Source organism: Opisthorchis viverrini, assembly GCF_000715545.1.
Source record: "Opisthorchis viverrini unplaced genomic scaffold opera_v5_26, whole genome shotgun sequence".
NCBI lineage: Eukaryota > Metazoa > Platyhelminthes > Trematoda > Opisthorchiida > Opisthorchiidae > Opisthorchis > Opisthorchis viverrini.
In genome coordinates, this window is record NW_008751683.1 from 232386 (window position 1) to 246264 (window position 13879).

At 42.9% G+C, this 13879-nt stretch overlaps 1 protein-coding gene across 1 annotated transcript; it reads left to right on the forward strand.

Annotated features, from left to right (window-relative positions):
• Positions 1-13291, forward strand: T265_02250 (hypothetical protein; the record flags this gene model as incomplete). Its single annotated transcript, XM_009166454.1, has 6 exons — positions 1-108; positions 156-185; positions 225-594; positions 8830-9093; positions 10085-10656; positions 13112-13291. 6 exons carry the CDS (start codon positions 83-85, stop codon positions 13185-13187), a joined length of 1338 nt encoding a protein of 445 aa, XP_009164718.1.
• Between the last annotated feature and the right edge of the window lie 588 nt (positions 13292-13879).

Genomic DNA, 13879 nt, shown 5'->3' on the forward strand with positions numbered 1-13879 from the left:
AAATACCGATAAACTCGATAGAGAACGGTCGATAGCTGAACCGACTGGCTTTGATGTAATATGGCCATCCTCCAGGTCTAGTATGATGTATGCTAACTGGAAACAGTTGTAAGTTATCGGACTAATAAACCATTGTATACACATTGCTTTACTAGTGTAGGTGACCCGTTGATGCCGAAAGAATGGTGGGTTTTTTTGTAGTTAAATCAGTTATTCTAAAACAGGCCACGTCGAGCTCGAATTGGCCTGAATGGATTCGGGCAACTGGCCCGAACACTATTAAGATGCGCCCTGGAGGATAATCGTGGCCTTGACGTAGTGGCTATCAATGAGCCGAATCTAACGCCTGAACAAATGATATATCTGTTCAAATATGACACAAACCTTGGACCGTTTGCAGGATACATCAGTGAACGCGTTGAAGTGGCCTATGCAAAGGAAGATCAAAATGGCGAGTACAGTAACATTCAGGTGGCTGGCAGATGGATTGGAGTATTTCACTGTAAACAGCCGGAGGATATTCCTTGGAACTGGCTAGGAGTGGAATATGTACTTGAGATGACTGGGGAGTTGAGGCATTTGAAAGAAGCGACGGTAAGTCAAACTGGCTGCAAGATGCTCCCTATATTGCAGTTGGAAGTTGTTCGAGTCCACCTTCTGGAGAGCCGTCTACCCTCCGTGTACTTAGATTGCTTACTGCAAAACGCTTACGCTGCATGGATTTTTCTGTTTAAAAAACGCAGGGAGTGCCTTAGAAATGCTTTCAGTAGCAAGATTTTAGGTACCGATGGATAACTAACCTGAATTACGATACATCGTTATGCCGGAGTATCTGATAGCGGTGGGACGAGTTAGTAATTCTCCCCTTTACAGATAATGAACGCTTCAGTGTTTGACGAACACACCGTCTATTCTGCACTCGAAAATTTTGTTTAAGGCCCCCCAGTCAGTCTGATTTTCCTATGTAAGAGAAAATTGATATAGGTATATGTATCTATGGTAGTCAAAGTGGTTGTCATACGGAAAGTACTGTATATCAGAAAGCAAGTCTGGGACTAGGAACGGTCGAAATTCTGAAGACAATGAAACAAATGGCGACAAGTTTTGGGCATGTCCCTTGACTTCATGGAACCTACGGGTTCTAAACCCGTTAAACTACTCCAAACTCAGATTGAACGGGTAATATACTACTCATAAGGTCGCTGGGTTCCAGGTGAGTCTCCCATCAAAACCAAATTTGTATGCAAATGAGTGCATTTTGCTACAAAAGGGGGTAGTAGTTCGTCATCTAATCTGGGTTTATAAACAGCTGTTTACCGATATAGTACACAAAAGGGATATGAAACACGAGCAGTAGAGGCCGGGAAAACTTGCAAGAACAAATGACACATTGTGTGGTCCAATATCACCACCAGTTTGCCTTGTCTTGAGTTGACCGAGTTCACGTAACAGGGAGTAGGCAGTAAACCTCGGTGAAATTTTCGGAACGCTATCAACACCTCAAACGCCTTCAGTACTGTCGAACTGGTGATGTTAGGTTGGTTTCGTATTACACATTTGCACGTGTGTGGTCTACAAGCTACAAATGATGCACAACTCCTATTGAACTTCTTCTTGGAGTCGAATTAGGCCAGCGTAAGCGGATAGTCACATACACCAAGAAAGTATTCAACAACTTGCATTGGATTCGCTTCCGTAACTGATAGATTTATGCAGGTATTCAATGGTTTTCAGCAAATTTCCAAGAACACTGCCTCACCAAGTCTAACTTGAAGTGGCTGGTTTGGAATTCGCAAGAGGAGCACACCTGAATTAAGCAGAGAGCCATGGCTAAATTTCAAACACTCAGTAACTCTGTCTCCCAGTAAGAAATTTTTTCCCACCACACCACCATTCCTCGAAACCTCAAAGCTGCGTGCAAAGAAAAGACGAACTGATGAAACCGTTTGAGTATTCCAATCTTGAAGGTTCCATGAAAACAGTCCTTACTAGTTTTCGAAAATTGATGTTACTTGCTGCCGGAACAAACGCAAGAATAAGTTCACCTACTTGTCAGCCGTTTGAAAAGGAATAAATGAATGCACTCGGGTAAAAACTGGCCGAACTTATCGCAACCTTTGATAAACTTTATGCTCATGCAACAAAGACAAAGTTGTATTGACCCTAAAAGCAGCTCGATTTTGAAGTTTAAGAGTCTGCAGCGTCAGGACCGTTTTACTAATTGAGTCGTTTTCAGAAATAAACTGGCAAAATTCTGCTTCAAGGGCTTTATGTGTCCGAACACTGGAACCAATGTGTTTATGGTGCACATGGATTGAATGACTGACTGTACGCTGTAATTTATTACCGCGAGTGGTTGAAGGATGTGAGGCACCTTTGGGCCACTGACCGTCGTTCCCAGAGAATCCTAGCTCGAATAGACAGGTACCGACGGATTTGTAGTACACGTTCAAGAAACAGGTATTTGGCGGTGTAGCAGATATTTCACTTGCGAATGCGCGCAGACTCTATTACGACGACGATATCTTGGGCTATTCGGTGGAAAGATTTGTTGGGCCTTATGCGAACCAGACTCAAAGTAAAAACGTCAACAAAACACGAATACCAGGCTGTTTTATTTAAAAAACTCCTTTGAAGAGACATCTTCAACTATAGAAGTCTTCCTTTTGGAGCCCCTCACCAAGTTTTGTTTTGCTGGTTGGCCTATTAACGCTTCTGTCTAACCCCGACCAGCTTTGTGCTAAAAATGACTAGGTTAGAATGCATCCGATACGGCCAAACCAAAAAAAAACAACAGGATGAATCGAATTTGATCACAAGAACAGAAATCTCGAAAACAATGTCTTGAAAGCTTAGGGCAGTCAAAAGGGATTATAAGTTACAGACCAAACTGGGGAAGCTACAACAAGTTATAGCGATACGAAGTATCGAGTTCGATGGGGATACCACCAGGTGTTTGATTAATCCGTATTTTAGCATATTTTTTGCCTGCCGGTACTACCTAGGCGACTTTGATTTGTCATTTCTCCCAACTATTTGAGACAGGTTTTTTGCAAGTTTGAGGTGTGCCACTTCATACCACACTCAGACTGACCCACATGTTTCATTTATTTTTATTCGTCAAGCAGTTCTGGTCATATAAAACGGTGTTCTTTCCAGTTTTTTTATAGTCTGGTCTAAATGTGAAAAGTAGGTGACATCTTCCTGGTTCCCTGGGCAGAATAAAGTTCATCCCACTGGTTGAACAGCTGTACTTAAGCGCATAGAACCGGCAGTGATCTCCGATACTGTTTGTTGGCTACTCGAAAGGATCTTACAAGTTCTGAAGAGGTCTGTAAAACTGTGCGGAAACAAGGTCGATAAAAATGTCAACACATCGGTTACCGTCCGTCTCCCACTTTTATCCTACTACCATTCTGTTTTGATCTCGTTCCCAAAATCGTAACTCAGGAAGAAACAGGTGTTCAACGTTGTGGAAGCTTCAAAAAACTTTTAAATGTAGTTGATTTATCATAGTGCCTCCAGCACTGTTTTTCTGGCGTCTATTGATACCGAATCTTCATCAAACTATTGAGACCTAACTGATCCTTAACTTATGCTCTGACCTTTGCGGCTACCGAAATCAGTAGTGACACGTTTTTCCTGGCGACCAAACTGATAAAGAGGAATAAAGGAGGAAGGTATGCAGGGGTTGGATGGCATAGGCGAGCGAGAATACCCGTCACTGTGTTCCTGGGTCGCAGAGACTACCATGAGTTCTGGCTAGTCTCAAAGCAGCTGTGTGGTACTAGACCAAAGACTTACTCCTTTTTTCTTCAGCCTGGCAAATTCATCCGAGCTTTTCTAACCCGTCAAACTCAGCACTAACATCATCCATCAGCAGCACTGAGTGTACTTCAACAAATAAAGTATTAGCAAAAGAACCAGATAACAACAGATAAAATGTAATGGTTTTTGTACTTTACATCACCCGTCGTCAATGTTGTTCGTAGGATACGCTGATATTCTTGCTGCATCAGTGCCTCTTCTGTTCAGCAACTCGTTGGATTTACAGAATGCCAGAATATTGATGTGGCCAGAAAATAATGGGCGAGCGACTATTGGGCTGGTCAAGTACATTCTTAGTTGGATGACATATGGGATGTTGGACAAGTATTTGAACTATTTTAGTAGCGCCGGTCTTGCTTCCTAGCCTTCTGCTAATTGAGTGCAGAGGCGCTTATAATGGCACTTGTAGTCACTAAAGTCTTTTACCACTGCAGACGGTGGGGAAAATCTGGCCAGGCTCATTTGAAACTACCACACATAATGTGGAACCATTGGTGTCAGACGGTCCCCTCAATTGCTAAGTCCCTTCTTCTTCTCCACGCCGGCTGCCGATCTTCTCACCGTGAACCTGAAATATATCTGTACGGTCGCAGGAGAACGCTTCCTGTACTCTGGTGTCCAGAAATGCCAAATGATTTACTTCTTTTTATCCTCAACTATCCGCTTCTTTTTTCCTGGCAAACTCAGTAGTATTTAACATTTGACCGTTTCTCAGGAAACCGCATTGTTTATCCCGATAAATCCAAGCTAACCTAAGTAGATAGATGTCAAGCGTTCGGTCCCTCTGTTGCACACAATGTTTTGTTCTCGCCGGCATCTCTCCCCGTCGAATATATTGTTTTTTACATCCTCTTACCTGGACTACTCAAGAAGGACCTATACATTATCGTCTGGTTGATGTACGGTCTGAAGGAATTTCCTGTTCAAATTCAGTATGAACGCGCATTTTAATGTTTCTGGCGATCAACGTCATCCTGTTACCCGGTCACTGAAGCAAACCACGTCCAGCTCAGTGGACATTTCGAGCACATGCTGTACTTATACTCACCGCGATTCTATACTCTTGATTGGCTTGTTTTCCAGGAAATCCCACTGTTCTGTACAATTATCTCGTAAGTCATCCACTTTTTTGAAGAGAACAGGCGATCGCGCACACTTTTTAAACGGAGTGAGCAAAACTGCTTCGGCGTTCTGTGCAACGGTTTATTGGACTGGATGCTGACAGTGCACTTTAGTGTATACAAGGGTTTGAGACCGACAAGGCTGTTTATTTGAAGGAGTCTATTGAACCGGTGATCAGGCGAGGATTACGTGGTCTTTGACTCTCAAACCTTTGTCGGTCCGAGGTAGTACGTGCCTCGTTACATTTCCGAGTGCTTATAACCGTTGGGCTGCATAGCATACACCTTTCCCTTTTCACCTATCACGATTACTGACGTTCCAGAAAGGGAGCATTGTCCATTTATTCAGTACGGGAAACTTAAGGGTATGGTGCTCATGGTATTTCTCAAGTTTCAGTATGGCTGTCAAATGGGTAGGTTGATGTTGACGTATGAGGTTATGTGATTCACTCTAGTAGTAATCACCTGCCTGAATTCAACTATCAGGAACTAGATTTATCACTGGTCAAACTTTAATAGTACATAGTCGGACCAGGTGATAAGATTAAGGGATGATTTGGATGAATGAGAACCTGATATGAAAAGATAAGCAAATGCCGTTACAATTGTCCTTGTCCGATCAGTTCATCCTCATTCGCGACTTGTTCTTAAAACAGATAGTTTTTGTCTGAGCCATTGAAGAATCCATTAAATTTTCGGACAATGAATGATCCGCTCCTCAACTTGAACCGATCCTGGATTTTTTATATCGCCCATAGACGTCGAATTCCCTCGCATGACAGACTAAACGTTCATCCAATATGCCTGTCTGAGGTGAAACCAAGCGTTATGTTGTCCCTGAATTTTGCCGCTGGGTAGTAAAAACCAAGGCCTTTTTCACTCCGCTGTGGACCAGTCTTTCCTATGGACAATAATGCGTGTGGTTGCTGGTGTAGTGTTTATTCTGTTTCTTTCGCTTACAACTGCGGTTGTTGGGTTGTTTGTTACACGTGACGCTGAGGGTTTTCTAAGTTGATAGCATGTTTAAGCTAAAGTGAATGGTTTGACTAAATTTTCACCCTGAATAATCGGCATCCAACGGAACAAGTGCACGAGGATCAGCAGCACATCAGAACTCCCCATTTGTTACCACCAAAATCACGTCAGCGCTACAACGAAACGATTATAGAAATTCGAACAACCAGACAATCATCCCACTGATGAATTCCACATGGTTTACTTAAGTTACAGGACAACCAAACTAAATTTACCCACCTCGAGATAAGGAAGAAGGTACGGTATGCTGCCTCTATGTGCCAGACGATACATATTCCACTTGAAACAGCATAGGTTTGATGATTAATTCGTGGTGTTTCACTTGAAAACGAAACATTCACTAAGCGAATATACACCCATTTGCAAAGAAATTTGGTTTTTGCGGGAGACTCGCCTGGAATCCAGCTGGATCTCTCGGTTTTGGTGTTTTCAGGGTGGCACCAGGCCGCCTCATGTTTCAACATTACAAATATATATGTATCGTAACATCTCGGATATCTTAACAACTAAAACATAAAGCGGCCTGATGTAAAGCATTCAGCCCCCAGGAAACAGCAAAACTGAGAGATTCAACTGGGTTCCAGGTGAGTCTCTCGAAGAACCAAATTTGTTTGCAAATGAGTGTATATTCGCTAATTCGGTGCAGTTTGGTTTCAAGCAGAACATAAGTTTGACGGAAACTCGGGGACTGTGCCTACCTAATGAGCCCCAAGAAGAGCGAAAAAGGTCGTGGACTGTCGACGGATTTTCAGCAACCTTATGAGTAGTGCATTCCAAATATACAAGCTCCCACCTAGTTCACGTTCGTGGGCAGCCAAAGAATCACCTTAAACATTAAAAAAAACCCATGATGCACAAAGTGGCTCTCCCAAATCAACGTTCGCCTGGTAAACAAGCTGACCGCTGATTGTGGAACTGGTTATCCAAAATGGTGTTGAATTACAATCATCACCTGATGAAAACCAAACAAAGAGCTTGAGCTTTGACGTGAAATTAACGGTTAAAATATAGTCCGATCCAGGAGACCTTGTTTCTCCGAGGTCTTCAGAGCGTGATCCATCCCATCAGGGCTCGTCGAACGAGGAAAATGATTTAACGTGTTTGGAATCAGGGAAATTCGGTCAGACCTTCCTTATAAAGTCATGAAATATTCTTTTTCATGTTGAGAGGCATCCCCTGAAAACGATTTTCATTTCGTTAATTTGAGAACCTCAAAGAGTGACAACTACTGAAGTTTCGCTGACCAAAGCAAATTTAGGAAAAAACTAATGGCGTGACCGTCTGCATGGGAGTATGGTTCAGAAGGTGCAGAGCCACAAGAACTCTACAACGAATATATCAGCGTCTGTTCGGTAAAGGTAATCTGACGCCAAACTTGGCAAAACCGATCTTTTATGGGGGAATATTTCCTCGTTTTTCATTGTTTTTTTCCATCAGAAGTGATCATTTAAAGAGGGGATAATTTTTATCGGTCGCCGCAGGTTGCCTTCAGAGAGTGAGCAGCCCTAAAATGATGACTATCGTTTAAATGGAACAGTTTCACAGAGTGACTTGGTGGAGACAGCTGAGTGGAAGAATTCTTTTCAACATTTCATCGTCAGACTCGGATACAGTCAACGAGAAGAATGGATCAGAACACGGGGGCATGTGTTAAACGACTGGAGCGGGACTGCATAAGTGAAGGCTTTGGTTTCACATGTTTCGTATCGTTTCTTAATCCAAAAGAAAAGTTCTAGAGATTATGAGGCTGACTTTTGCACTCCGAAGATAGTTCTCAAGTTATTTCAGAAATTGCCTTGTGGCAAGTCGTATTCTAGAGGACAGTATGATGATGCAATTTTCCCAGTAGAGTCGACTCCTCAAGTAATCCCTCTGGGGACTCTTGAAGTGTCCACTGCCGATGATATACAACAGAATGAAACAGCTATATACTACTTCTCTGCCCTTCAGTATAGACTAACTTCACATGTAGGATGAAAGCTCCACTGAATCTCAAGACCTGACTTTGGACTTGGGTTGCTGTTCGAATGAGAAAAGAATAAAAAATATAGGGGCCGTAATCTTTACATCGTTATTACGGAAAGCGACTGTCATTTTCTTGTTTATCCAACTCTTAGTAAGAACCCTAGAAGATGTAACTTCAGGGGTGAAACCTGGGGAAAATGGCTGCTTAACCTAATGTCTCCTGGACGACAGAGGTATGTACGGGGACATACAGCTTATTGATGACTGCAAGAGATTCCGCGTACATACGGTAGCCCCAAAAGCTTCCCAACAAGATTCTCAACATGCCCTCTAGAAAAACTTGTGGTGCACTCTTGTGTGCTTTTTCTCCGTCTGGGGTGTCTTTATATGTGTGTTTAAATACATAAATCCGTTTACATAAAGATGAAACTGTGCATTGCTGTGGCAGTATTGATTGCGGTAACTTCACACCGGAGTTGATTGATATTTCCCATCAGACACCTGAAATTTTGCCCACCGATATTAGTTCCGTCAGCTTTCCTCGGATTCGTGGGTTTCCAATAGTCCAACCAGTGTTGACAGGTGCAATGGTTGAGATGTGTGGGAGTCCTTTGCTTTCTTACTGTGCTTCATGTATTAGGCACATGAGAACTGAAGAGTCTGGGGATGTCTAGAACCACAGCTGCCCAAGCGCGGCAGTCGGCGGCAGGACTGTCCCAAAATAGTGTTAGTGTTGCTCCAATTAGCTTAGTTCTTCACCGGCTTCCTGCTCGTCAGCTATTTATCTGTCAAATGGAATGATCACCCAGTTTCTTACTGGACAAAATCTCACCACTTTGTTCGAGTTGAGTCCTCATTTGAATGTTTATCTACTCCATAGAAGCATCTGACAGGAGGAAGAGCGCGCAAAGTCCTTGTTGTGGGTGATACAGTTGACATTCCACTATTGATGTATCCCATCAGCTGTCGGGGCTACCAGCGTGGAACAAGCGTAGTAGCAAGCGGATCCCCCATGGCTCACGCAGTGGCAACCATCGTCTCTCTGGTGGACGAAATTTGTGAAATGGAAGACTGTATGGTGACTCTGGTTCTACCGGTTGGTGACTGTCAAAATTTGATTGATGGTGCAACGAAGGATGCTAGAGTGAGTTGCAGTCAAGGAGTCAACAGTACATGAGTAAAGATTGCTAGGTTCAAGTATATAATTTCAGAGGTTCATTTTAAGCTATTGAGCTCATTTTATTCTAAACCTGCCAACTTAGGAAACAACCAATGGAATTTGCGTAAGTGCTGAATGACTGGCCTCAAAACAACGGGAGGTACGATAAACACTAGGTTTTCTTGAGGTGTGAAGAAGTAAAAAATCGGTTTTACTGGAACTATACTCTCTTTCATTCTGTATTTGTATCTGAAAAGCCCTCAGAACTGGCAACATGAAAAAAATTCATAGATCAGTCTCAAAAAGACATATCTAGCTGGAAATTGTCTGTTTCTCTTAGGATATTTTCCACTGATTAAGAGAAAATCGAACCTGGTGCCAAGCCGAACCTGTAGCGTTAAACAGTCGAATTTGAAGGCAAATTGTATTCAAAACATCATCGCTAGTTTTATCAACCACGTTTTGAGCGCGTCGTTCCGAATGAATTTGTAGACGTACATATATTATTGGTCTTGTCAAAAGTTGGGAAGAAACCGGCGACAGTGTCTATCCAGCGGATGTCGTAAACAGATGGCTGACTGTGATCGAGTAGGAGTTCAAACTATCGACTACAAGGCATTATATGAAAAAAAAGACAAAACAGTGAAATTCGGTTTTTATTATACATCATAACACGAAACAGCAGACCACAGAAACGGAACTTCCCTCAAGCACTCTTACTAGTCGCTTCAAGTCTGTCTCCAGAAATACTTCATGTATTCTGTAGGGCTGATTTGTTTCTATCGATCGGTTCTCATGAACAAGGTATCTAGCCCTGCATCTAGTTTTATCCTGATCCGATTCACACTTACCGCCTTGGACATGATCTTCTTTATCTTCGATCACTGTTTTTCCCGCTGCTCTGCTCAAACTGATCCGTAGCTTGCGATACTTTACGCTCTGTCCTGATACCCCGACTCGCATTGCACTTTAACAGAATTGGAGAATGGGTCGGGCTGCAAAGCAAAGCATCATCCCAGGTCGTTGTCCAACCGTACTCCAGTCCGTTTTTCAAGCTATTCCGAAACTGAACGGTCGGTTAAATGCAATAACAATGCATGTGCCGGTATTCGAGGGTGCGGTAGTCGATTTGACGTTTCGTACAATGGATGTATTGAACGGTGTGGGTGACGTTGTTGACAGAATAACAAAGAACTCGCTTTTATTACAGTACAATGACTTGCATATCAAAACGCAGCCATTTCGAGACAAGGGATCTTGTTTCAGTCAGTTAAAGAAAGCTTCTTCCTCTGCCAGTTCAATGGCTGATTCAGTTCGTCGTGATTCAGATCAGACCCTCTCACAATCATCTGGACCGAATGTGGTTGCTGGGACCGACATTAATCCCACTATTCAGATGCCAGATGGACTAACGTCAGTTCTAATGCCAGTGAATAAAGAAGACGCATACGTTTCATCTGACACGACTGCCAAACACACGCTTTGTTTGCTGAGTGTGGACTGTTGTTTCGGCATACCGGCGGGCAACACATTTAAACTGGTCACCTGGTGAGTGTCATTCGCGGTGGCGCTTGTTTACCTCTACTGTCAGTTTTGTGGTTAGTTAGCTAGTTAGTTAGTTAAAGGGCATCTCGTGTTAAGGGCAAAGATTGAATGCATTATGTAGTCCAGGTAAACAGACAAGTGTATGTAAACTTCATGTATGTGAAAACTGAGTTTGATCAGCAGGCAAAGCAATCCGCGCGTAAGCAATAGGAGAAAGAAATGGTGTTCTTTTTGACTTCAGCATGACTGACTCATAGGACTACGCATAGGAATGGATTTCGGTTTTGTGGGAGGTGCGGGGTTGGGTACAAGATTTCCTACTTGGAAAGAAGACAAACTGGAGTCTAGGTTTTCAGTAATTTCTATTCCATGGGATCAGAGATACCACTCTGTACCTTGAAGTCTCTATTTCATCCGACTTCTTTCAGTCTTTCTGGTCGGGAGGAAAGTTGAACACATGGCCTTGACAGTACACTGCTTCTTAACTTGTTTCCAAATGACTGCAGTGCCTCCTTATGGACGTATTTACATGGCTCATATGCTAGTCGAAAAAACTCGAGAAGCCTAGCCATTGGATCTAATTTGGTATCATGTAATTCCTCCCACATACTTCTGGGTTTCCACTTATTTCGCTTATCCTCAAAGGCCTTCCCGTCCGACACTTGTGTATTAGTATGTGAGTCCGTGTGTGAACGTGCGCTGCTGACCTACTTGCCCATTCGCGTTCGTGTCCCGTCTGCTGAGTCTGTCTTGACTTGTTTTCTCATACGTTTGGTGTGATTGCACCGCCGGTGAGAATCGTCGGAAGGGACGACCGCAACCCACACTCCTGAGCCCACCGTTGTTCGGTGTGCGGAACACTACACTCTGCTTATCAGTGACAGTTTAGCGTACTTGCTGACCCTACAGACAATTGAGGTTTGTTGTATACATTTGCTTACTCTTGTGTACCGTAGAATTTCGAGCCCAATTCTACCTTTTGATACTTGAGATTGTCGAACTTACGCGTCACTCAAAGTTCCGCATTCGGAACGTCAACAGTGGTGTTGTGCAGGATCTGCAGTATTTGCTTTACTTGGTCGGGGGTTCAGGGGAAACATTGACGTAGTTCCATTCTTGAGAGCGGAATATAGACTGTTCAAACCAGCTGAAAGCTCAGCCTTTGAATAGGTTTTTAAAATCTCAGAAGTTCAATCCGGATCTGCCCTCGAGGAATTTTTCGTAATCGAAACGTGATCAGATAAGGAATAGGTGCCACCGCGTGAGATGTCGTTAATTAAGGTAGGGAAGTGTGAGTGTTGAATACTGAGGTTATGCTGTTGACGATGATGCCTCCGCTAATAGTTGTTTTTTTTTCAAACAGCAGGTTACTGGTGAATAGCCAATGTATTCCAACTGAACAGTAGTCAGTTCGCTTATGTCCCCATACTACCAAGCTGTAAGCTTAAAGTTCGACCAAACGATATGAGTATGTGTGTGGTCTGTTCCCAAAAAGATCAGCTGAACATGGTCTCTGGTCCTCAGTGAAACTGTGTAGATAAAAGTGTGGACTGTGTGCGACCACTGGTTGGTCAAGAAACTGGTCACTCTGAACTCGTGCATCACTTGCGACACAAAACGGAACGATTCTTATGGCTGAGTTTTTCAGGAATGCACCAGCGATAACCTCAATAACGAAAAATCGTGGTTGTTAATGCAACTTCCGGCGAATTTTTATTAAAAATTAACGAAATTTACCTCTGCAGCCTAAATGTGTGAGCTACTGCAGCCATTCGGTTCACAAGTAGATAACTACCATGTATCTTGGCTAAATAGTCCCTTCTAACCTTAGACCACTGGGGTTGGCGAACAAAATCACACATATTCAGTTGCACTTTCCATGGGCTTTTATCGCCAGATCAGTGTGGATGCTGTGTCGCCCTTTTTGGTGTGGTGATTTAAAACCTAAATCGAGCAACAACGCAAAAGCAAACCGTTTGCTTACGAAAAAAACCATCCACAATATTCCTAATTGCTTTGATTCTGAACAGCTCGGTGGATAAGTCAACATTCCAAATTGATTGATCATTGAGTGATGACGGCATGACTATAACCTGCAACAGTGGCCCGGTTGAGGGTATCCTCAGGGTTTCAAGATTTCACTCAATTGATGCTAACTTTGTAATGATTTAACGACTGATTGCTATCAGTATTCTATGACCAAGACTCTTTTGTGATACGCAGAAATATTACCAGTTTCTCAGACGATCAGTGCGAAGTAGGACAATATTCTTGGAATGTTGTTGACCCATGGAACAATAGTCGATAACACCAACTAATCTATCCACGACACTCATCACAATGTGACCCTTAGTGTGAACCGGCTGTGCGTCGTGCGTGCTGTACACAATACGAGCTTAGAAGTTAACCCTCCCACTGCTTATTACGCCTACTCAAAGCTGCTACTTCGTCCTTACAGGTTCGACCTCGGCGTCAGTTATTGTGAACGTCTACTGGACACAGTGGTATTCATGCGGAGTATTGATCATATTTAAAGAGAACTCACAACCAGTGGGTGGACCAACAACAAACACTGATTTCCTGCTCTTCTGAAATATATGAGCGACCAAGCACTTTCATCCTATCATCGAAAAAAAACTGATGAAGTACATCATCGGTTTTGTTTTTTCTATCCGCTGGAATTGGTGACCATCTTCATGCATGTAGAGCGGCAAAATTCGCTTTATGCTCAATTCCCAGTATACTCAGTTGAGGATGATCTGAGATAAACGTTTTAGAAACCCACAGTTTTTGAGGGGACTTATTAATCAGTTTGATTCTCTCCTGAAACTAGACAGTTATTCGACTGTAAAGTCTCACGTTGTGTTTACTTTGTCTAATGAACACGTCTACATCACGTGAAGCGTTTTTAGGTAGACTTACAACAAAACAACCAAGTCTAGCGCAACTAATTTTCTATACCAGGGATTTGGATGATCAAAATTTAGGTCATCTATTCAAGGCTATTCGAGGTGTTACAATGAATTTGTCGAAAGCCAAGTTTCGGTACTGGTAGCTGGTTTGTTTGCTGAGCTGAGCATTTTGATTGCAAACGTTTCCTCACCAATCGAGGTGACACCATCAGTGAGGTGGAGCATAGCGGTGGGCGGTCGTTTGTTCACAACCGTTCGAAAACGTTTGCAAATCATCACCGTATCACATGCCCTAGTGATTTGCGCTAGAAGTT